Below are 22,294 nucleotides of genomic sequence, written 5' to 3'. Positions count from 1 at the left end.
GTTGAGTTATAAATCCTCAGACCAATCAGGTAGCGCTTTTATTGTGAATATTACTGATTTGTCCAATCAGGTATGGCTTTCATTATTAATATAAATAACTGCAATCTAACGTTTCGGAAATTCGAGGAAGGGGCCGGTTGCACCAGCTATATGTAAGTTACAACTTAGCTTATTTGTTGCGTAATGGGCACTAAGTCACAATTTATGCACTACTAAATATTTGAGCGTTGCACCATTAAACTTAGGTAGGACGTAACCCTACATATAAACTAAATATTTACACAAGCCTCCGACCAGGAATGACGGATGGAATAAAAAAGCAGACTGATATTTTATGACATCAGTGAGCTCATGTTTTGGTTGACAGGCTTCTCTCCTTTCGACATATATTATTAGGTTGGCATTTACACTCGTTTATATTTACGGGAGAAAACATGTAAAAAAAAATAAACATAAATAATAATAATAAAAAAAAAATCTTCAGCATGGTTTCCTGTGTACGGTGTCAAGTTTCAACATATACGAAATAGATATTAAAATGAATAAATGTATATTTTTCCAGCCTGTTGTTTTAGTATTTATTTATTTATCGTCCCTTACTTTAGATACAGTTATTGAATATTGTTATTTACATATTGTTATTTACATAAGCTAAATATATCATTAATGAAATCTCCCTGCAACGTTCTGGGAAAGTTATATTTTGGTTATAAAAATATAACCTAAAAATAACCAAGAGAGAATGTGTTTTATAGGTTCTCTTTAGGTTCTCAGAAAAAAACCTCCCTGCAACATTCAGGGAAGGTTATTTTTTGGTTACAAAAAAAAAAAAAATAACCAAAGGGAACCAGCAGGGAACGTTAGGGAAACGTTATGTGTTTGCTGGGTAAGGGTCTGGATAATTATGCGCTATTATAGGGTGTTATAACAACTACAGGTGGCTTAAAAACTACTGGAAAATGAATGTCACAATGATAAGCCCCCCAAAAGCTGCCAATGCTTAAACATTCCAAATCGAACCAGATTTAATAATCAGAGGTTGCATTAAACTAATTCTGTCACTTGCCTTTAAAAAAAAAAAGAAAAAAAAAAAATGACAGATAATTCCAAATACCGTCCGTCATTTTGGAAGATAACAAAGATGCAAAGGTACATGAATCAAATCTGAAGATTTTTAAATAAACCTATTATGACCATACGTCCTCTTTTTACGAACCTTAAAAAGCGACCAGTTGGGATTTCTAGATTCCCTAAATGACTGCAATTTGGCTGTTTGAACTGCTCAAAAAAAAAAAAAAAAAAAAAACATAATATATTGGTGGGGAGAGATTACCCCCCTCCGGAATATACGCCCTTGTCTAGCACATCATCATATTCGTGAATTCTCTCTCTCTCTCTCTCAATTCAGTTTCAATTTAAAGGTGACCTATTATGCAAAATTCACTTTTACATGGTGTTTGAACATAAATGTGAGTCAGCAGTGTGTGTACACAACCACCCTAAAATGTTAAAAGTCCACCCACTCCTCTTTCTTATATTTCTATTAATCAAAAACAGTGTCTCAAAATGACTGGTTTTCGTATCCGCTCTAAAGTGACGTCACTTTACAGCAGGCCAAGCCCACGACTGGTGACGGACTCCACCCTACTATCATAGATCCTCCCTGAGTGATCGACACACAGTCTGCCATTTTTTTCCATGCTGGAGCAGCTACAGTGAGAAGAATAATGTCTCAGCTTCATAAGCGTCATACGTGTTCTGTTGTAGGCTGTAAAAGTGAACATAAGAGTCTTCATGTACTCCCGGCATCAGAGCCACTGAAGATGCATTGGACAAGTTTTGTTTTTGAAGCAAATGTGCCCCAAAACATAGCAAAATTAGTGTATTATTACTTTTAGTAAATTAGTACTTTATTGGCATAATTGTGTTTACATACAATATTGCCAAAGCATTAATGCACAAAACAGATAGTGACAAGACCAATAATAATAATAAAACAGTAACAAATAACATTAAAAATAGAATTAAAATAAGGTGCCAGGTAATGAATAAAATAAAATAAAAACTATAATATCAATATACACTATACAATACAAAATAAAATAAGCATTTAACAAGACATTATGAACATAAGAATATAAAAATACTGTGACTGAAGTACATTAAGGCAGTGATTGGTTTCTGAGGGTGTGCATTTCAAAAATGAATTTTGCTGCAACTGATGCATGATTGTCCTCCCCCAGTAACACCTGCATCTGATCTGTTTCTGCTGAACAGGAAAACTGTGGCATGAGGTTTGAGAGTTTGTCAAAGTATTCTCTCTCACATCTGTATATTTCTCACAGTGAAGGAGAAAGTGTGTCTCTGTCTCGACCTCACCAGTGTCACAGTGAGCACAGACTCGTCCTTCCTTTGGAAGTCATGTTTGACCTTTTTGAAGCCTTTTTCTATGGCCAGACTGTGATCGCTGAGCCTGTATTTGGTGAGGATCCGTCTCTATTTTGGATCTCTTACAGTGTGGAGATATTCTGTTCTGTTTAGGGTCTGATAACATTCCAATTTGCTTTGGTTTTTACTTTCATTTTCCCAATATTCCAAATATGAATTTTTGCTTTCTTTTATGATTTTGTTTATTCTGATTTTGTTTTGTTTGGCAGTGCTGGTCTGAAACTGGTGTGTGTTATTGTTTGTGGGTTTGTGAGTTTCAGAGCCAGCTGACAAAGGGGACTGGTTTTAAGCTTCAACTCTTGGGTTTAAAGGGCTTCATGTTGCAGTGTGGGAACTTGAATTTAGGTGTGTCCAAAATTTGAGGGATCGTTTTTCAATATGTATAATTAGGGGGTATCTGCCTAGTTCGGCCTGGCATGCATTACTAGGTGTTCTTCTCTGTACTCTTAGACTGTTTCTACAGAATTCTGCATGCAGGGATTCTATGAAGTGTTTGTCCCATCTAGAGTAATATATAATTCAGAAGATCTTTAATTTTTTTTTTTTTTTTTTTCCTTTTTCAAATTGACTGTCAGGGCCCAGTTCTGACAGTAGTTCTCTCTCTCTCTCTCTCTCTCTCTCTCTCTCTCTCTCTCTCTCTCTCTCTCTCTCTCTCGCGCGCGCGCGCGCGCGCTCGCACACACACACACACAGGGCGCGTGCAGAGAGAACTAGAGCCCAGTAACTTTACCATGTAAATGTGTGTGATTGTGTACTTATCTTTTCAGGGTTTGCCGTCGAAACCGAATGTCCACACGCAGCCTTTAGTGAGAAAGGGATTTACGTTAAGTAAACACAGACTGTTGACTCGTTTTTTACTGGTGTTAGTGATATTTTAGTGCTTGGCAATGGGAATACGCTGCGAAGCGGAAGTCTGTAGCATCCGCATTGGAAGAACACGCTATGAATGAATAATGGGTAATTTCGCTGACTGTGGAAAAAGGTGGATATCACTGATTACAATTCTAAACCGTGCACAATTGAATATCGACAAAATTGCAAATGGAGGTCATCTGCTGCGTTCTATTCAAGTCGGATGTGGGATATTCCACTTGATATCTCCGATCTCCAACCGTAAATGTATTTCATTGCCAGATGCTCGGAAGATGACGTTTAAGGAAATAAAACTGCAATGTTACAGTTAGTTTAGCAGGTGTTTGACTGTCACCAGAGATGTCTCCTAGCAACCCAATTCATAAGCAACCTGCAACGCTAGCATTTGTGCTACATGTGTACGATTATCAAAAGAGAGTATGATTTGCTATGTTTTGAACACCTGATACTCTGCTAACGTTTGTTAAACACGCTTTAATATCATGTAATGTAGGAACTTTGATTCATTTATCGATATTATGTAATACAAGTGAATGTTTATCACTTATTTTGTACATCTTCCTGAGAGCCGACATGATTGTGTGACGTCACGCAGGAGGGTGAAGGTAAAATTCATAAATTCAGTTAATCGTTTCCTGAATGTAATTTAGTTTAGTTTACGTAAGTTTAGTTTTTAAGTGTATTTAATTGAGCTTAATGTTGTTTTCACTGTAATTATATTTTTCTTATTTTATTCTGTTACTTAACTCATTGTGCTTTTACTGTAAACGTGGTTACATTGTGGTTTTGTGACTGGTATGTTTGATTTCGTGCCATAAAAATCGTATTCAGCTCTTTGACGATAATGCCAAAACTGACACGAACCTATTGACTAATGCTAACTGGCCTTATTGACTAATGTGGTTAATATAAAACTACCCAGGATGTTTAGACAATTTATTTGGTAGGGGCGAGTCAGCTACACAAGAAGTACTTCCTCTCATTATTGTGAGAATAGACCTTTATTGTCTAGTCGCTGTTGGACTAAATTCTGGATTTCATGAAAGACTACATAATATTCTAAAATGGCAGTCATTTACTATCATGGAAAACATGGACATATTTGGGAATTTAAAATGGTAATTTCCAGCCCAGGAGAAGCCATGGAAATTAATGAAATCTTCAAAACACATGAAAATTTCTATATTAGTGAATATATATTTTTCTACTTATGCTCAGCTGTAAACTATTTCATTAGCTAGAAATTTTCTTTTTTGAGTGCACTCTTTCTGATTTTAAACATCTTAATCCAGTAATCACAAATAACTTGAAATTATTAATTGGGCAGAAGGTGTGGGAACCCCGTTACTTTCCATTTAGTTTGAAATCCGAAAATCTATAGGGGGCAGCATCCTCACATAATATATGTGATTGTCCAGTCTTCACTCCAGTGGTGGGAGAGGTTTTTGTAAGGACATTTATGCAAGAAATTATGATGATTCATGTGACACTCAGCATATGATTAATAACCAATTACTAAGACTCTATATTTCTGTATATTTGCTGTAGTCACTCCGATATAGAAGCGCAATTCATAAACACTTCTATAAAGGGACAGTTCACCCAAAAATGAAAATTCTTTCATCATTTACTCACCTTCATGCCATCCCAGGTGTGTACGATTTTCTGTCTTTTGCAGAACACAAATGAAAATTTTTAGAAAAACGTCTCAGCTTTAGGTCCATACAATGCAAGTGAATGGTGACCAGACCTTTGAAGCTCCAAAAAGCATTCAAATGCAGCATGAAAGCAATCCATGCAACTCCAGTGGTTTAATCCATGTCTTCTGAAGAAATATGATAGGTGTGGGTGAGAAACAGATCAATTTATAAGTCCCTTTTTACAGTAAGGTCTCCTACCTGCCCAGTAGGTGTTAATACGAATCGCCAAAAAAAAAAAAGAATACGAAAGTGGAGATTTATAGTTAAAAAAAAATCTGTTTTGCACTCTCAAATATCATAACACTTCTGGAGACATGGATATAACCACTGGAGTCTTATTGGGTACTTTCATGCCACCTTTATGTGCGTTTTGGAGCTCCAAAGTTCTGGCCACCATTCACTTGCATTGTATGGACCTACAGAGCTGAGACGTTCTTCTAAAAATCAATTTGTGTTCTGCAGAAGAAAGAAAGTCATATACATATGGTGTGTCATAAGGATGAGTAGATGATAGTTCACCCAAAAAATAAAAACTACGTAAATAGTCTGTTTTACGATTGTATTGGATTAAATAATTTAAGAAACACAGCTGGACGTGAAAATCTGAGGGTTATAAATGCAAACAGACACCACAAAAGGTTTACGTATGAAAGAAATTTATTGTGTCCAATATAAAAAATAAATGTTTCAACAGTTAAAAAAAAAAAAAAAAAAGAAAAGAAAAAAAAGTCAGAGTAGGACTAAAACACATTTTTACTTCCACTTCACATGGAGAATAAACTGATTCTAAATTTTACACTACATCAGAATGGCATCACTAAACATTTCAATCTTATATTATGTATAAGTATTAGATAGCTTTAGCATGTCTATGATCCTTTAGGTTAAACTAAAAGATAAGCCTGGGGAACTCTCACAATTAACAATTTCAATTGACCTTTTGCAGATGGTATAAAATGAATAAATAAATAAATAGCCACATTTATTCATGTGGAATGTTTGTATTGCATGAATAAATAATATACATAGAAGAAAATGTACATAAATACAATACAAATACTTGTATATAAAAAAAAAAAAAACGAAATCAGGAAAGACAGAATGGGTCCATGAATATTGCATTGATTGTACATGTCACTCAAGTCTTGGCAGAGCAAAGGCTAGAGAGTGGCATCAACAGAGATGGTAGTAGTGGAAGACATTCAGAAAATAAGAGGAAAATGTTTTTTAAATAGTGAATATGAATTTTCAGCAGAGCAGCAGAGAGAGATACTGTTAAGAGAGTAGTAAGTGTGTACTTCAAGTATTCGACCACTAGAGGGCAACGGAGATCCACCACATAAGATACAGTCTTTGATGATTTCAGGGGAATTCCCCTAAAATCCATGAAAATCTACCTGGTGTTGTGACTCGAATCCCATAAAAGCAGCTTTCCAAAAAAGGCACAGAAAACTAAAAAGATAGTCTAAAAGAACAAAAAATGTCCAAGCTCTATAAGAGCAACCAGTAGGATAGGGTTACTAGCATTGCTGCTTGTGCAATCCCTATGGGTAACAACTCACCCTCTGCAAGGGAAAAGAAAAAAGAAAAAGACATTTAGCAACATAAATTTAAGTCCCGATAACCAGCTGACTGGGAACAAGGGCCAAAATAGTCCATTCACTCAGGTTCTCCAGTGCTGTCAAAGGCTTTCTTTGCTCAAATTGGAGCTCGATTCTGTGCTGATGGTGTGAAGCGTTATGTCGCCATTCTCTGTTTTTGGGTCTGCTTCCATACGCATCCACTGATGCTCAAAGATTTGCTCCAAAGTGGGTCTGTCTGATGGCCTCAAGCAAAGGCACCATTTGATAAGCTGTTGACACACTGAGGACGAAACCCAAGGGAACAAGGTTACTTTCTCATGTATAGATAAAAAAAAAAAAAAAAAAAAAAGGATTTAAAACTAAGGATCAGAGTTTTCACATACCTGGAGAGATTCTCCTCCTGAAAAAGAGACGTCCTCTCAGAATTTCCTCATCGTGCTCAAAGGGGATGTCCCCACACACCATGTCGTACAACAAGACGCCAAGAGACCACACAGTTGCCGAGCGCCCATGGTACCTGTGGTAACGTATCCATTCAGGGGGACTGTAGACTCGTGTGCCTGCAAAATGAAAACAGACTTAATTTAAATACGGTTTTCAATCCACAGCTAAAATAGAATTAAAAGGTCTTTGTGGAAATTTAAGACTATTTCTGGCATAAAACATTACTCATGTCAAAATTGGGTATGAGTCCCCATACCCCCGCCCATATTTTGATTACACTGCAGCACTGTATAACAAGTCAGCTGACTCTAGCAAGGGGGCGCCAGTGGTCTGGCTTTCACACAGTCCACACTGAGCCCATTCCAAAAATAAAATCAAGCTGAAACAGGAGAGCTATCAAAAGGGCAACTTTTCAAAAGCACTCAGGTACAAACAGTCACAAGCTATGGAAATTCCAAACGCTTTCTGCATGAGTCACTTCCCATAACAAAAGCCCCTTCACAAGGGGTGGTGTGATGGCCCCCTAAAAAAAGGCCACGAGTTGCCTGGATACCAAACAAAAACATCCATGATGGGAGCGATCACGTGCTTTCACAACTCAGGTTGCACAACAAACAGAAGTTACACAGTAAAAGCTGTTCTTTTCCACTAACTTATTCCTTAATTTCAACTTCTAAATTACTTTAAATGATTTAAAATAGGAGAATACAAAATTGTGACTTAAAATTGCACGTTGTTCCACATTGCCAGGTCTAAGGTGGGGCCCGGGGTGCATTGCCCCCTAGATTTTCCTTGTGCCCCCCCCCAGAAACTTTCGACGCCCCCAACCCGGTCGGATGGCGAAACAACCAAGCTCCATCAAACACAATAACTGCATATTTATTAGGTCGAAATTATTGTTTGTGGTAATCAACATTACACCACAAATGCTGTCAATTTACTTTAATTCGTACTGAACCCAGAATATTTCTTTAAGTCTCATATAAAATAGTAAATAGACTATAATGGGTGGGACACTTTAAGCCTTAAAATTCAAATATTTGAATGCATTTAGTTAAATTACACCAAAGAGTAGCAGGTGAGCAAAAAAACGACCTCTTGAACCCGAAACGAATATATATTATTTTTTTATTTTTTATTTTTTTTTTATTACATGCAGAAAATGTCCCTATTCCCTGAAAGATATCAATGAAATGGGTTTAAAAAAAAAAAAAATCACCCCCGTCTCTGTGACAGCGCTAGTTTCTGTAAACAGTGGAACAATTGGACGCGATTTTGAGTGAAGTTCTAGAACTGTTAAAAGTCGCTTACAGCACATGTAACGCAAAGCAGGATTGGAAAGAGTCAAGGACGCACCGTCAAAGTCTGTGTAGACGGTGTCCTTGAGGATCGCCCCGGAGCCGAAGTCGATGAGCTTCAGATCTCCCGTGCGTAAATCAACGAGGAGGTTTTCGTCTTTGATATCCCGGTGAACGACCCCGCAGCTGTAACAGTGCTGAACCGCCTCTAAAACCTGTCGGAAGAATCCCCGGGCGGAATCCTCATCCAGCGCGCCTTTCTCGGTGATGTAGTCGAATAAATCCTTCACCATCTCCGGCCGCTCCATTATAATCAACCAACCGTCGGGTCTCTCATACCAATCTATGAGTTTAATGACCCCCTGAAAGGTAGTTCCCACTTTCTTCAGCAGAACAATCTCCAGTGGAACCAGCGACCCATTCTGAAATGTAAATAAAGCATAAATGAGAGACACATGAAATGAGTCAGCGGTAAAGCAGATATTGGAAGGAAAAATAATTAAATGTCCTTACAAGTGTACCCCATTCGGTCACTCTCTCCTTAGCGACGTGTTTTATCGCAACCTGTATAAAAAAAGCAGAAAAACGCTCATGATTCGGACTGGTGTGCATATGAATGTGCGAATGTGGCGCGAAACGCGACCATGTGCTGCGACCAAAACAAAGCCTGCGCTTACCGGCAACGCGTCTGAAATCCGAGTACCGGCGTACACTGTCCCAAAACCGCCGCTTCCCAGGGCCGAACCCACATGATAAACCTTCTCAAAAGGCTCCCTTTCGTTCTTGGCTGTAAAACGAAGCAAAAAAATAAGAGTTAATAAAATAACGTGATTTTAAACCAAATGTGCATTACGCACGGTTGGCAACAAAATGGCTCCAGATACTGAGGTCACAGCAGGCGCGTACCGATTAACAGAATAGACTAATCATGTGTGGAAATGTAAGAGTAAATGAGGCAACGACAGGCAATTAAACGCAAAATGAAAACATGCATTGGTTTTTATTTTGTTTATATCCAAATGAGCATCTTAATCAGAACGCGGGCTACCTGCTTGAAGTTGAATTTTCACCGGTAAGTGGTCGATGTTAGTCGTGCTGCAAATATGGGAAAAAGATCCAAATTTGGACAGTAACATTTTCCGTTGTCTTCCCAAAGTGATGCTCAGTCTTAAAAGTCCTTAAGATGCGTAAGATGCTCCGAGCCGTGAGAAAACACCGGCACTTCGTCCTTCACTGAAGACCGAATTCCCTTGAAAATGTGTTTAAAGAGTGGGACTCCAAAGGAAAATCCCACGAAAACGAGTCTTCGCCTACAAGCTCTCAAACTCCGGTAATTCTTCACAAATGTCCACGCGCATCCATAGTGAGAAAGAATTGCACACGTTCGCGCTTTTGAGTGTTCTCGATGCGCTCAGTTGATGTGTCTGTCTGAGAGCGAGCCGGGAGACCGTATTAACTCTTAATTCTCGTGTTTGGGGTCTTTGCGCATTGCACAGATCCATCCGCGATGGCTAGACCGACTAACGTAAAAAAAAAAAAAAAAAAAAACAAACACTCTTCTCAAATCTTTAGCAGTTCAATGAGAGAGAGAGAGAAAAAAAAACATTAGTAGTGCAGTATAATCTAGGATAACACTGGAACATGTATAACATTTCATCAACAACGACAAATAGTACGCTGGTGAATAGTGCGAGACGCCCATGGATACCTCGTCTGAGAGCTTTGCGCTTAGGCTTTCTGATAAGACCAACCACGTTGAACGGTGCAGCTTGCACCTAAATTAACTAAATGAAACAAGGGTTCATGCTATAAGCTTGCACAGATAAAACTCTTTCATATATTAAAGGAGCAGTTCACCGAAAAATGAAAATTCTCTCATCCTCTTGCCATCCCAGATGTGTGTGACTTTCTTTCTTCTGCAGAACACAAATGAAGATTTTTAGAAGAGTATTTCAGCTCTGCTTGACAGCTCTGCAAGTAAATAGTGGCAAGAACATTGAAGCTCCAAAAAGCACATAAAGGCAGCATAAAAGTAATCCATATGACTCCAGTGTTTAAATTCATATCTTAAAAAACGATATAATAGGTGTGGGTGAGAAACAGATTCTTCTTCTTCTTTTGGCCGCTCCTGTTAGGGGTTGCCACAGCAGACCATCCGTGATCCGCATATTTGACTTGGGACAGGTTTTATACCGGGTGCCCTTCCTGACGCAACCCCCAGTGGCTGGGGGACTCTAACTCACACTTATAGGGCAATTTAGGGCGTACTCACACCGGTTGCCTTGTACTGTGCCCAAGCACAATTGTCCCCACTCCCCCGCTGGCCTGCACTCACATTGCACTTAACGTTCCGGGCCTGAGCACGCTTACGTCGTGACAATGTGACTTTTAGTTTTGAAGAAAACAGGAAGAAAAGCGCTCGCTTGTGTGTTGTATCCAGTCATTCCTGTATACTCTCATCTGCCTAAATTTCCAGTAAACACTGCACCTATGCCATAGACCAAAATGATCTCTTTGCCCAATCGCATCATTGACATCATGTTTCGAGTTCCGTGCCCAAGCCCACCTCTTCAAGCGGACCAAGGCACAGTTCAGCTTCAAACGAACTGGACTTTTGGACTCGCTGTGAGGCAACAGTGCTTACCACTGTGCCACACTGGGTGAGAAACAGATTAACATTTAAATACTTTTTTTACTATAAATCTCCTCCTTTGACCAGCCTCAACCAGTAGGTGGCGATATGCACGAAGACTGCGAATCACCAAAAAACAAGAAGAATGTGGAAGGGAAAGTGGAGTTTTATAGTAACAAATGACTTAAATATTAACCTGTTTCTCACCCACACCAGTCATGTTACTTCTGAAGATATTGATTTAATCACTGGAGCCGTATGGATTACTTTTGGAGCTTCAAAATTTTGGCACCCATTCACTTGCATTGTATGGACCTACAGAGCTGAAATATTCTTCTAAAAATCTTCATTCAGTGACAGTCCCTTACTTTGTATCAACTCAAGGATTTTTGTTTGGAGACCCTCTGCAGTTTGATCGGGTATATTCTGAAATTCGAGAAAACTCTCACAGACATCAATGCCAACTGGATTATCATTTTCGTCTTTCCGAACGGTAACGTATCTGAAAACTTGACTGAGTTGATCAGTTTTACTGACACTCCTGAGTAGTGTCCATTATGATTGAATACAATTCGGCCTCCTTTATCTCAGACACAATTTGGTCATGCACCTTCTGAGACAACAACGCAGTCAATTCATTCTGAATTGCTGGACTTAAATAATTGATGTGACTTTTTTTTATCCAGTAACTCTCGCAACACCGGATCATATCGGGCTAACAGCTCAATTACTGACAAAAAGTTCCCATTGTTTGGGTCACCCAGTTTTTCATTATGTCCTCTGAATGCTATATTACATGAGGCTAATGTCAGAGTGACGTCAGTGATTCTTGTGAGCACCTGAGTCCAAAAATTTACCTATTCGCTGTCAAGCAGAACATCAACTGTTAGGTTGTTTTTCCGTGAATCATACGTTACGTAAGCTGCTAGATGAGCACGTGAAGATTTGTGTTTCTTTATTTTGCCCGAAAGGCCCTGCCAATCATTAATTCCTACAGTCCAGGATGGATGGTGGGACAGACACCTCCTGTCTGCAAAAAGCCAACACGGCTTACAGTTGGCACGGTCCATATTTGGTGAATAACACAGACATTTCTGAGGAACCTTACCCATCTTAGAACTTTTTAAATAAAACTCCTTCGAAAAGCATCTGCCATTTTTGTCCCTGGGATATGGTCCCTCTGGTTTACATGGTCCCATGTTAAGTATGGTCCTCTTCACATTGGGATCAGTTAAATCAACTGGGAAGTTCGCTCTGTCTGTTGGATAACGTGTATCTGTTACCTCCTCTGTAATATTTTCAGTGCTGCTGTCATCTGCCGGACGGTGAGATCTGCTTTCAGCTTCGGGGTCTCTGTAGCAAATCTGTACCCAAGTTAGCAATAGCACTATCCATGCTGGTACTGCTAACTTCCCCAGTACTGGTGCTGGCAGCTGCCTCCCGTTGATTTGGGAGAAATATAGATGAGATTTTCAGTAGTTTTGCATTGAATTGCTCTTTTCGGTGTTTATTAATCCGTTTTTGGGCCCCACTAAGATATTTTCTTTTACTCATTTCGTAAAGAATCCGTTATTATAAGCTGCTACTAGATTCACTGTCGAAGCAATTGTGGAGATTCTAGATAATAAAGGATTGTGATTGGATAAAAACAACAACGAAAAAAGAGATGAACTCTGATTGGCAAACACAGGTAGACGTCGCAGAATAGGCGATAATTAGTACAAAAATAAAAGTCCCATTTCACATTTGTTTAATATTGTTAAATATAAGCTTTTTTTTTAGTGCCCATCCAATACGCCGCTGGTTACACGTCTTCCTTCCGCTGCTCTTCCCTAACAGCAGGAATATATCCTCACTTTCATCTCATGCCAGATTCATTAGGTCATACTTCAGAAGGACATCAAGCATTTGGGGAGCTTTTATGAGACAAACTGAAGTAATCAGGAGGGAAATCTCTCAAGGTTTTGTGCAGTTACCTGATGTGTGGGCAAAGAACATGTGTCAAGGAGAAAAAAGCTTCCCTGGAACTAGTGGTCGACCAATATAACGCAGAGGCCAATAAATGTTCTCGTTTGGCCGATTTGTTTCTTGAAGGCACTGAGAATTGCCTGCTTGCATGTGAATACATTGCGACTGAGACATGTAAATGACCGGTCATGGTTCGTTTTGATGTTATGTGCCATCATGTTACTACAGTAAAAGACCAGTGTGCAACACAGTGTCATTTAAACTGTCCGCATATCAGAGCCATAGACACGTTTGGGCTCACCAAATAATCAATTTGACTTAGGGGCCATTCACACCAAACAATTTTTTGCATCAGTTTGTGCTGTTTTAATTTGCTTCCTATGTAAAAATGCACTAGACAGACATCTTTGACCATTGTGCCACATCTTGCTGTTTTTTCAGTTTTAACATGTGGGCACCGTGTTTTTTAGAAGCCGTGTCAAGTTAAAAAGAACTTAAACTGTCTGTAGACCTGCGTTCTGCTCTATTCGTGGTGCTGCATCTAGCTTGTTTTAGCACAAGGATGTGTTCAGTGAACGGTCCCTTGTAGTGATGACCACACACATATTGTTTTAGCACAAGGATAGATTGGTATTTCTTTGACTGACATTGAACTTTAAGGTCAGGTATTTTCTTGAGAACATACAGTATACGCATGTTTCTGCTATTTCGCTACCCAGGGATAAATGAAGTTCAGTCTAATCTACTTGTATAATAACATCATACACCCTTTAAAATGGTGTCAATTGTTTTCTTGAATGTGTATTATAGCATAGTAAGTTCATATCTAAAGTAGTCATGGTAGGATTCCTAATTACACCGGTCTGTTGTTGGTGGCTGTTCTATCACAATGATCTCTGTATGACGCATTGCAGAAGAAAATGTGATAACCTGTAGCAAAAGTGGCTTTATGCAGCTTTACACTTCTAATCTTATGGATCACAAAGACCCCCAGTGTTTGCGCTGACAAGAGGGGCTTATAATGCACAGTTCGGAATCCTCTTCAGAGGTTATCTGGAGGGTATGATTAGACAATCACTTACCTTTTCATTGTGGTGAAATGTATGGTTAAATCCTAAGCATAACCAAAAATAGGAAACATATAATCACCTATTACATGCAGCCTATTATGATGTATTTATACATGACCTATTTCAAATTCTAATTGACCTGTTCCAAACCAAATGTTATTCACGACTTGTTTACAACCTGAAAACAAACTCATTTATTCCCCTAAATATATTACTTTTTAAACACATTTACTATATAATTTTTAGGTTGTGTGATTTATTCATAGAAACAAATCATCATTCTTTGATGTAATCCCTAATGAAAAAAAAAAAAAAAAGAAAACGGCTTCACCAACATTTTTTTTGTTCTGGATATTGGTCTCCAGCTAAGGATGCTTAAATACTAGTTAATCTGAGTAAACAAAAATATTTTTTCACTACTAGTTTTCATGTTTATAATAGTTTTTGTTAACATATGAAATTGCATGCTGGTCTAAACTGGTCTTTTATGTAGGGAAGGAATGAGGGGGCATTGTTTAAAAAAAATTTTTTATTCATGATCATGTAGATTTTTAGGTTATTATGACCAGAACAACACCATGGAGACACAATTCAAGGGAATTTATTTATTTATTAAATTCTTAAATTGAGACATCAGACTCATGCACTTTTCTAGGAAAAGGGACAAATCAGAAGACATATGGGTGAGAAGAACAGGGTAACAAATAGACAATATGCTAGAGTGCAGCATTACTTCATATAACACCTAAAGCATAAATGTAATTAAACCCTATGGAAGGTCAGACTGTGCCTACTTCCTGTTGGCATCACGCACCACAAGTCACTAAAATGTCTGAGAGCTTGCCCCGAACCAGATTCTGTTTTCTACCCACACCAACTTCCTGCATTGTTATTTCAGTGAGTGTGCCTTATCCACAGGGGATTACTGCCAATTGGCAAACATGAGAAAAGCAAAATGCAAATGGTGTCACTAGGACCTTGAGACATACTGGGATGTGACTTTTCTGTCAAAGTAATCTAAATATCTGTTTTTGAATGTGTGGGGATGGCACATTATCAAAATGTCATGGGGAAACATTGGTCAGCATCCAGTTTGCATCATATGACACAAAAATATCAGTAAAGGGATAGTTCAACCAAAAAAGAAAATTCTCTCATCATTTACTCACCCTCATGCCATCCCAGATGTGTATGACTTTCTTTCTTCTGCAGAACACAATTAAAGATTTTTAGAAGAACATTTAAGCTCTGGAGGTCCATACAATGCAAGTGAATGGTGACCAAAACGTTGATGCTCCAAAAAGCACATAAAAGTATCATAAAAGTAATCCATACTACTCCAGCGTTTTAATCCATATTTTCAGAAGTGATAAGTGTGGGTGAGAAACATAATTTATGTGATTTTTGGAGCTTCAAAATTTTGGCACCCATTCACTTGCATTGTATGGACCTACAGAGCTGAAATATTCTTCTAAAAATCTTAATTTGTGTTCAGCAGATGAAAGAAAGTCATACACATCTGGGATGGCATGAGGGTGAGTAAATCACTTTTCAAGTTTGCAGATGACTGGAGTCAAAACAGATAAGGATATTTGATTGGGACATGGAGGCTAAAGGTCAAGTTCACCCTTTTAAGCATCTCATACAGAATAGCTAATTGGCTGATTGTTAACTTCCAGCCTAGATGATGTCAGCTGAAAAGGAAAGTTTTCTTTGAAATAACGTACCGTAAAATCAGATCAGTCACAATTAGAGCATGAACATGTATTCAGAAAGTAATGGGGTCAATTTTGATTTCATCTTGACTTTAACAGTTCCATGTAGGTTACATCAATCCACTGTAATGGTGAAATCTGTTGAGTCATGAAAAAATGACACCACAAGTGGTTCATTTTAAAGTTTCCTGTCCCCAGTTTGCTAGTTTTTGCCTTGAAATGATGACCAGTCATGTTTATGTGGTTGCCTTGTAAAGAGAGAGTTTATCACCCAGCCATCTTCTCTCAGCACCTGCAAAGAGTTAGGACATCAAAGCCCTGCAAACACGCAAGCATCCCAGAGCCCCGCCCCCCAGCCTTAGCCGCTGCTCCTCATGTTATTGTTTTGACTGAGGGCGCTAGTCACATGACCCTGCAGTGTTATGACTGGGGGCAGTGGAATCTAGGTCACACCGAGCTCTCCCTCAGCAAAAGCCCAGAAGAAAGCTGAGCCGCTCTTACAGAACTGTCCCACTCTGAGCCCACTTTCTTTTATCTCACTACTGAGATGGATGTATCTGCTCATATATCACACAGCTGAGGATGAAAGGAGAAATGAAAGAGAAGAAAAAGCATTGCATGGCATTTCTGAGATAGAACTGTAAATTAGTAACAGAGAATTGGAGACCATTCAACCTAATGTTGGTACTGTTTTAAACATTACAGTGTTGAATTTTGGAGTTTGTATTCTGCTCTATATTGACTAAAGTTCTTTGTTTGAATTGTGACATCACTCTTGGCTCGATTCCCGAAACACCATTAAATAATTAGTGCACCTAAAAATGAAAATTCTGACATCCTTTAGTCACCCTCATTCCAGAGTTGTTGCAGTAGGACGTTATTTCTTCCTTGGAACACATAAGAAGCAATTTTGAAAAAAATTCCTGGCTGCTGTTTTATAAGCAATAACAATGAATGGAGTTATGATATGCTATAATATGATTTCAAAATACTTGTAATTTAGCAAACAATGATATGGACCACTTTTATGATACCTTTATGTTGCTTTTGCATCCTTTTCTAAGCTTGATATCTCCCCATTCATTGTAATTGTATGGAAAACAGCGACCAGTACATTCTTCAGAATTTCTCCTTTTGTGTTCCAAACAAGAAAGAAAGTCACATGTTTTTGGAGCACAACAAGAGTGAGTAAACGATGACAGAATTATCTATCCCTTTAACACAATTTTCAAATGCTTTCCCTTACTTTTACTTAATCAGACGGCTCAGTTGCAGACCAATGCTCTGAATGGTCTAAAGCGTCTGACATCTCACATGAGAGAGTCACAGATTCCTTTGTTTTAGCCCTTAATTTAAGTGTCAGTCAATCTGACAGTCACATCTAGAGTGCTTCTCACATCCTAAGCCTATCCCCCTCACCCCACCCCTCGAAAACCATGCAAGACTGACAGCTCCATTTTTTAATGCTCATAACTTATGGCCACTGAGAATAAACAAATAGATATAAATGATATGGGAGAATGTGCAGATTGTTTTTTTAAACGCATGCCATCGGGGGTGAATCTGTTTAAAGCTGCATGCATTGTGAATATGCATCCCTCAGAGTGATACAATTAACAACTGTTGTCAGCCTGACTTGAAGGAAATCCATTCTACCTACTGATATCAATAGTGAGGATGTCTAAATCAGTGGTTCTCAACTGTTCTTTCTCCAGGACCCAGATTTTACATTGGACATTCAGTGGTGATTGAATTTTTAATTAAAACAAACACAGTTTATGCCTTCTTTTAAACTAGCACAAATGTCCTCAAAATCAAATATTGTAATTTATTAATATTACCATTAACTGTATAGGCCCAACAATATGCAAAATGCATTACATAAGCTGAGTAGGAAAATTAACTTTTTTTCTTCTTTTGAATTGTGATGGTTTCATGCTGTCGGCAACCAGTAATTACACAAAAAAATTGTGGTTGGCACAAAAATTGTTTGCCCTCCTGCAAGAGCACCTGTATTTAATGTAGTTTTAAGAATACATTTACACATTTTGGCAGATGCTTTTATCAAAAGTGACTTACAGTGCACTTATTACAGGGACAATCCCCCTGGAGCAACCTGGATTAAGTGCCTTGCTCAAGGACACAATGGTGATGGCTGTGGGGATTGAACCAGCAACCTTCTGATTACAAGTTAAGTGCTTTAGCCAAAATGTATTTGAGAACCAATGGTCCAAACAAAGAATTGATGTTTTGGCTATATAATTTTGCAATTTTTGAATTTTGTAACTTCATAATTCTTTACAAATTTTAAATGGGGCAGATTTTAAGAGATTTATTTATAGAAATGTGCCAACATTCCTCAATGTGGGGGGTGAGGGGGTATAGATTGGGGGTGTGCCCCACTGTCATCTGCTTGTAACTCCAAAACATCAGTCAAGCAGATGGCAATTAAAAAGCGACCCACTGTTCAGTTCCTCTGCTAATCAATGGCAAAATTAGCACACTCATCAAGGGTCCATGATTGTGGCTTTGTTTCATTAATTAAAATGCTTGAATGATTATCTCTTGAGTGTGCAGGGGGTGTAATTTTACAAATGAACAAAATTAAAATTAGGAACAGACAGTCAGTAAACAAATTCAATAAACAATATTTAAGAGCAAGCCAAAGAATCATAGTGTGAAGAGACTATCAAATGCTTTATTGACTCTATTGAAGCCAACTTCAGTGCGCTGTGTGATATTTAAACACCTCCTTTCTATATAAATTAAGCATATTATAGATTATTCTTTCACAAAACAGAGCTATTTACCTACCGCAATTAACATTATGCCATTAACACCAATGGAAACCAGGCAGTAATTTTTTTTTTTTCATGTTTTTCTTCAACTTTATTGACTTGCATTTTATATTGATGATGGCAGTAGTAATTAACCAAATAATGATCAAATAATGGATACAATCACTATACCTGGGCATATATCCAGACACACACTGTAGCCGAGCGTGCACTTTTGACATTTTAAAGAGCTTAAAATTCATTCATTGGTCACCTGCTGAACTTAGGGAGAAGCAGGTGGCAGCATTACTCATATGTAGTGACAGAAACACATGCATGTGTCGAGCACCCTGCCAAATGCCCTTTGTAGACCTTGCTGTCAAGGGCTGAGTGTACACATATCCTGTGCCTCTTTGTAGTGGGCTGTTGGAAGTCACGAACTTCTTTATACAGCTGGAACACGAACCGACACACACACATACAAACGGTTTGATGTGGTTTGCTCCTACAGTGGTCCCAGCATGTAATTTGGTAGGGCAACAACAACACAACGCTCTCTTCTATTGATAGACCATTTCACCTTCTATCTTTGTACTCACCCACACACTTCCTTTCTTGTGAATCCGAGCTTGTGTTTTCATTGGATGTTTGTCCTCCTTTCTTTATGCTGTAGTAGCAAATGTGGTTTGTAATTGTGATCAATTCATTTTTTATTAACGTGTGTTTTTTGGTTACTCTTTGATCTTTTTATTTGATAGTTCAGCCAATGGGCTTTTATAATATCAAGGCTGCTGCACAATGCACTAGTTTGGATTTTTTTCCACCCTTTCTATTTCTCTGAAGAAGTCAGACGCACTAATCTTAATTCACTCTTACTCCTCTCCTATTTACATCCTCCACTCTCAGAAAAATTATAAGATTCAATGAGATAGCTGATTCAGCTATTGTAACCCACATAATGAAGATATTTTAAGCTCTCCATCTTTAGGCTGCCGCCCTCACTTTCTTATGTTTTAGATAAAAGAGGTGTATGTGAGATAGAAAGATAAAACATTAGTATCATTATTCCAAAAATAGTTCCTCGCTGAACACTTAAGTGTTTGATTTAAAAATAAACCTAGTTATTTCTAACTTTGCATGATTATGGTTGGTTGCATTTTATTATTTGCATTTAGCATTGCCCAAACAGACAGGTGACCCATTAATTGAGAACCACTTGTCTAAACAAAGAAGAATTGTATTATTTTCATCAAACATTTATGTGCTGGCTCTAAAATTCTAAAATTGGAGTTTTGAGTCTGAGTTTAAATTTTTTTAGTTTCACATTTTTTTTGGGGGGGGGGGTCCTCTCACTTCCTCCCACTTCCTCCTCTATCTGCCCAACACGAATGCACGCCGCGACCCTGGATGTAGACTGCCGTGTCTACATTACATTTGCCTTGTGCATTCAGGTTAAGATTGTTGTCTTTGGTGGTCAGATTAGTTAATTGCTGCTGTCCATTCCAATGTTTCTGAACTATGGGAAGAGTGACCTGTGAGGCCTATGATGTTAAAAATAGTAACTTGCAATCTTTTCTATTTGTTGAAAAACAACAAAAAATAAACATTTAATTCTATTCAAGTATAGCACGTATGAGGTGAAGCCATTCGAGTCCTCTTCGGTTAATATGTGCTTATTTACAGATGCTCTTTAAAGAACAGCTGGTTTTCTTAAAGAAACAGTACTGGTTTTTAGCATGTGTTCAACAAATCAATGTAAATACTTGAAAATTGAACAAATTATGCATGCAAACAAACAAACATGTAGCAAAATATAATATATGCAATACAGTATCCTATTTATTGATGGAATACATGGATTTGTTCTTTTTTAAAAAGCTAAAATGTGACTTAAATTATGAAAAAAAATAATAAAAGAATTTATAAAAAAATAAAATATAAAAAAATAATTAATATTTATCAAAATTAATATAATCCTTAAGTACCTAGTTAGAAGATCCCCTGTATAATTAACAGCATTAGCTGGGAGATAATTCCTTTCATATGTATGTAAAATGGACATGATAACTGAAATAAAACCATAAGAATCAATATCTAATCGAATCTAATCTTTGGGGAACATTGTTCTCAATGCAATGGATTATTTGCTGATGCATCTGTTGGCAAATTGGAGAGCCTCGACTCGTCCTTGCTCTTGAAGGACCAGGCTTTTTTTGGAGGCTCCCTATATACTATATAACACGATTGCCTCGCCTGTTTAAAATCACCTGTTTCACATCACCTTGTTATTTCAACGCATCAGATTGTTATTAGTCCTAAATTGCCCATTAGTTAATGCATTAGGTATCATGAAGAAACAATTAACAATATATTTTTAAAAGCATTTATTCATCTTTGTCTAATGTTAATGTGTAATTTCTCCCCTTTTTCTCCCCAATTTGGAATGCCCAATTCCCAATGTGCTCTAGGTCCTCGTGGTGGCGTAGTGACTCACCTCAGCCAGGATGGCGGAGGACGAATCTCAGTTGCCTCCGCATCTGAGACCGTCAATCCGCGCATCTTATCACGTGGCTTGTTGAGCGCTTACCACAGAGACCTAGTGAGTGTGGAGGCTTCACGCTATTCTCCGTGGCATCCACGCACAACTCACCACACGCCCCACCAAAAACGAGAACCACGTTACAGGGACCACGAGGAGGTTAACCCAATGTGACACTACCCACCCTAGCCAATTGGTTGGAGTCACTCAGCACACCCTGGATTCGAACTTGCGACTCCAGGTGTGGTAGTCAGCGTCTTTACTTGCTGAGCTAAAATAAAAAATAAAATTGTTTATTGTTAGTTCATAGTGCATGAACTGATGTTAACAAATGCAACTTTTGATTTAGAAAAATGTATTAGTATTAACATTAACTAAGATTAATAATGCTGTAAAAGTATTGTTCATAGTTAATGTTAACTAATGTTCTTAACTAATGTTAACAAATTGAACCTTATTGTAAAGTGTTACCAAAATGTATATATATATATATATATATTTTTAGTTATATATAAAGAGGTGTGTGTGTGAAAAAAAAAAAGATGAGAAGGATTTTGTTGGATCATTACTCCAAAAATAGTTCCCAACTGAACACTTAAGTGTTTGATTTTAAATTGAACCCAGTTCTTCCTTTTACATGCGACTTCAATTTGAGGAAAAACAACAGAACTGGAATATTCTGGATCTGTCCGGGACATTTGCTTCAGGCTTTCATAAAAGCCAACTTACTCAGTGAAGTAACAACACTGAGCACAAATCTGCCTGAAACCTGTTACCTTGCCCTGCTCCCACTGGATTTGCCATCACATGATCAAAACAAAGAGGTCACATGGTCCTGCACATGGCTCACCATGACTCAGCACAGGCAACATAAACACATGGTTACCTTTGTTTGTTAAGTTTAGAATTTAAGCCATTCCCTTTGTCCTCACAATTTATAATTGTGCATTTGATGGGGCAGATTACAGAGCCAGAGGAAAATTTTATTGCTCAGAGGTTGCTCTTTTATAGCTAAGGAGACTTAATGAAGTTATTAATTAAAGTATCAACTTTGTCTCAGCTGTTTCTCCTTAAATTCCTTAGGAGAAATACATAATACTCAAACGAGACTATCGTTGGCATACAGTAAAAGGGTAGAACTATAAAATTAACATATATAGTATAGTTAGGATAATTTGATATTGGGGGGAGCTTTATGAGAAATGTATGAGTTCATATTGAAATCTCTTGACTATTTACTAATGACA

The 22,294-nt window shown here is 38.0% G+C and overlaps 1 protein-coding gene and 1 long non-coding RNA gene across 3 annotated transcripts; one reads left to right on the top strand and one right to left on the bottom strand.

Annotated features, from left to right (window-relative positions):
• Window positions 1-129: 129 nt before the first annotated feature.
• LOC127437780 (uncharacterized) lies at window positions 130-22,059 on the top strand. 2 transcript variants are annotated; one of them, XR_007896612.1, is made up of 3 exons: window positions 130-152; window positions 17,827-17,921; window positions 20,977-22,059. It is a non-coding gene; the product is annotated as an uncharacterized LOC127437780 (long non-coding RNA). The 2 variants fall into 2 exon arrangements; XR_007896613.1 differs by lacking the exon at window positions 130-152 and adding an exon at window positions 3,145-3,926.
• On the bottom strand, window positions 5,077-9,811 carry LOC127437770 (serine/threonine-protein kinase pim-3-like). Its single transcript, XM_051692937.1, has 6 exons — window positions 9,395-9,811; window positions 9,024-9,133; window positions 8,860-8,910; window positions 8,405-8,768; window positions 6,988-7,164; window positions 5,077-6,884 (listed from the first exon to the last, which is right to left on the bottom strand). Exons 1-6 carry the CDS (start codon window positions 9,480-9,482, stop codon window positions 6,703-6,705), a joined length of 972 nt encoding a protein of 323 aa, XP_051548897.1. The 5' UTR covers window positions 9,483-9,811; the 3' UTR covers window positions 5,077-6,702.
• Window positions 22,060-22,294: the final 235 nt, after the last annotated feature.

This window comes from Myxocyprinus asiaticus, chromosome 48 (assembly GCF_019703515.2).
Source record: "Myxocyprinus asiaticus isolate MX2 ecotype Aquarium Trade chromosome 48, UBuf_Myxa_2, whole genome shotgun sequence".
Classification (NCBI taxonomy): domain Eukaryota; kingdom Metazoa; phylum Chordata; class Actinopteri; order Cypriniformes; family Catostomidae; genus Myxocyprinus; species Myxocyprinus asiaticus.
The sequence above is the reverse complement of the archived record's forward strand: the minus strand, read 5'-3'. Positions and strand labels throughout refer to the sequence as shown.

Coding starts and splice junctions, on each gene's coding strand:
- LOC127437770 (XM_051692937.1), bottom strand. CDS start 9,482: ATGTTACTGTCCAAATTTGGATCTTTTTCCCATATTTGCAGCACGACT. Junction 8,769..8,859: donor TGACCGAATGGGGTACACTT/GTAAGGACATTT, acceptor TTTACATTTCAG/AATGGGTCGCTGGTTCCACT. Junction 7,165..8,404: donor CGTCTACACAGACTTTGACG/GTGCGTCCTTGA, acceptor TTCATTTTGCAG/GCACACGAGTCTACAGTCCC.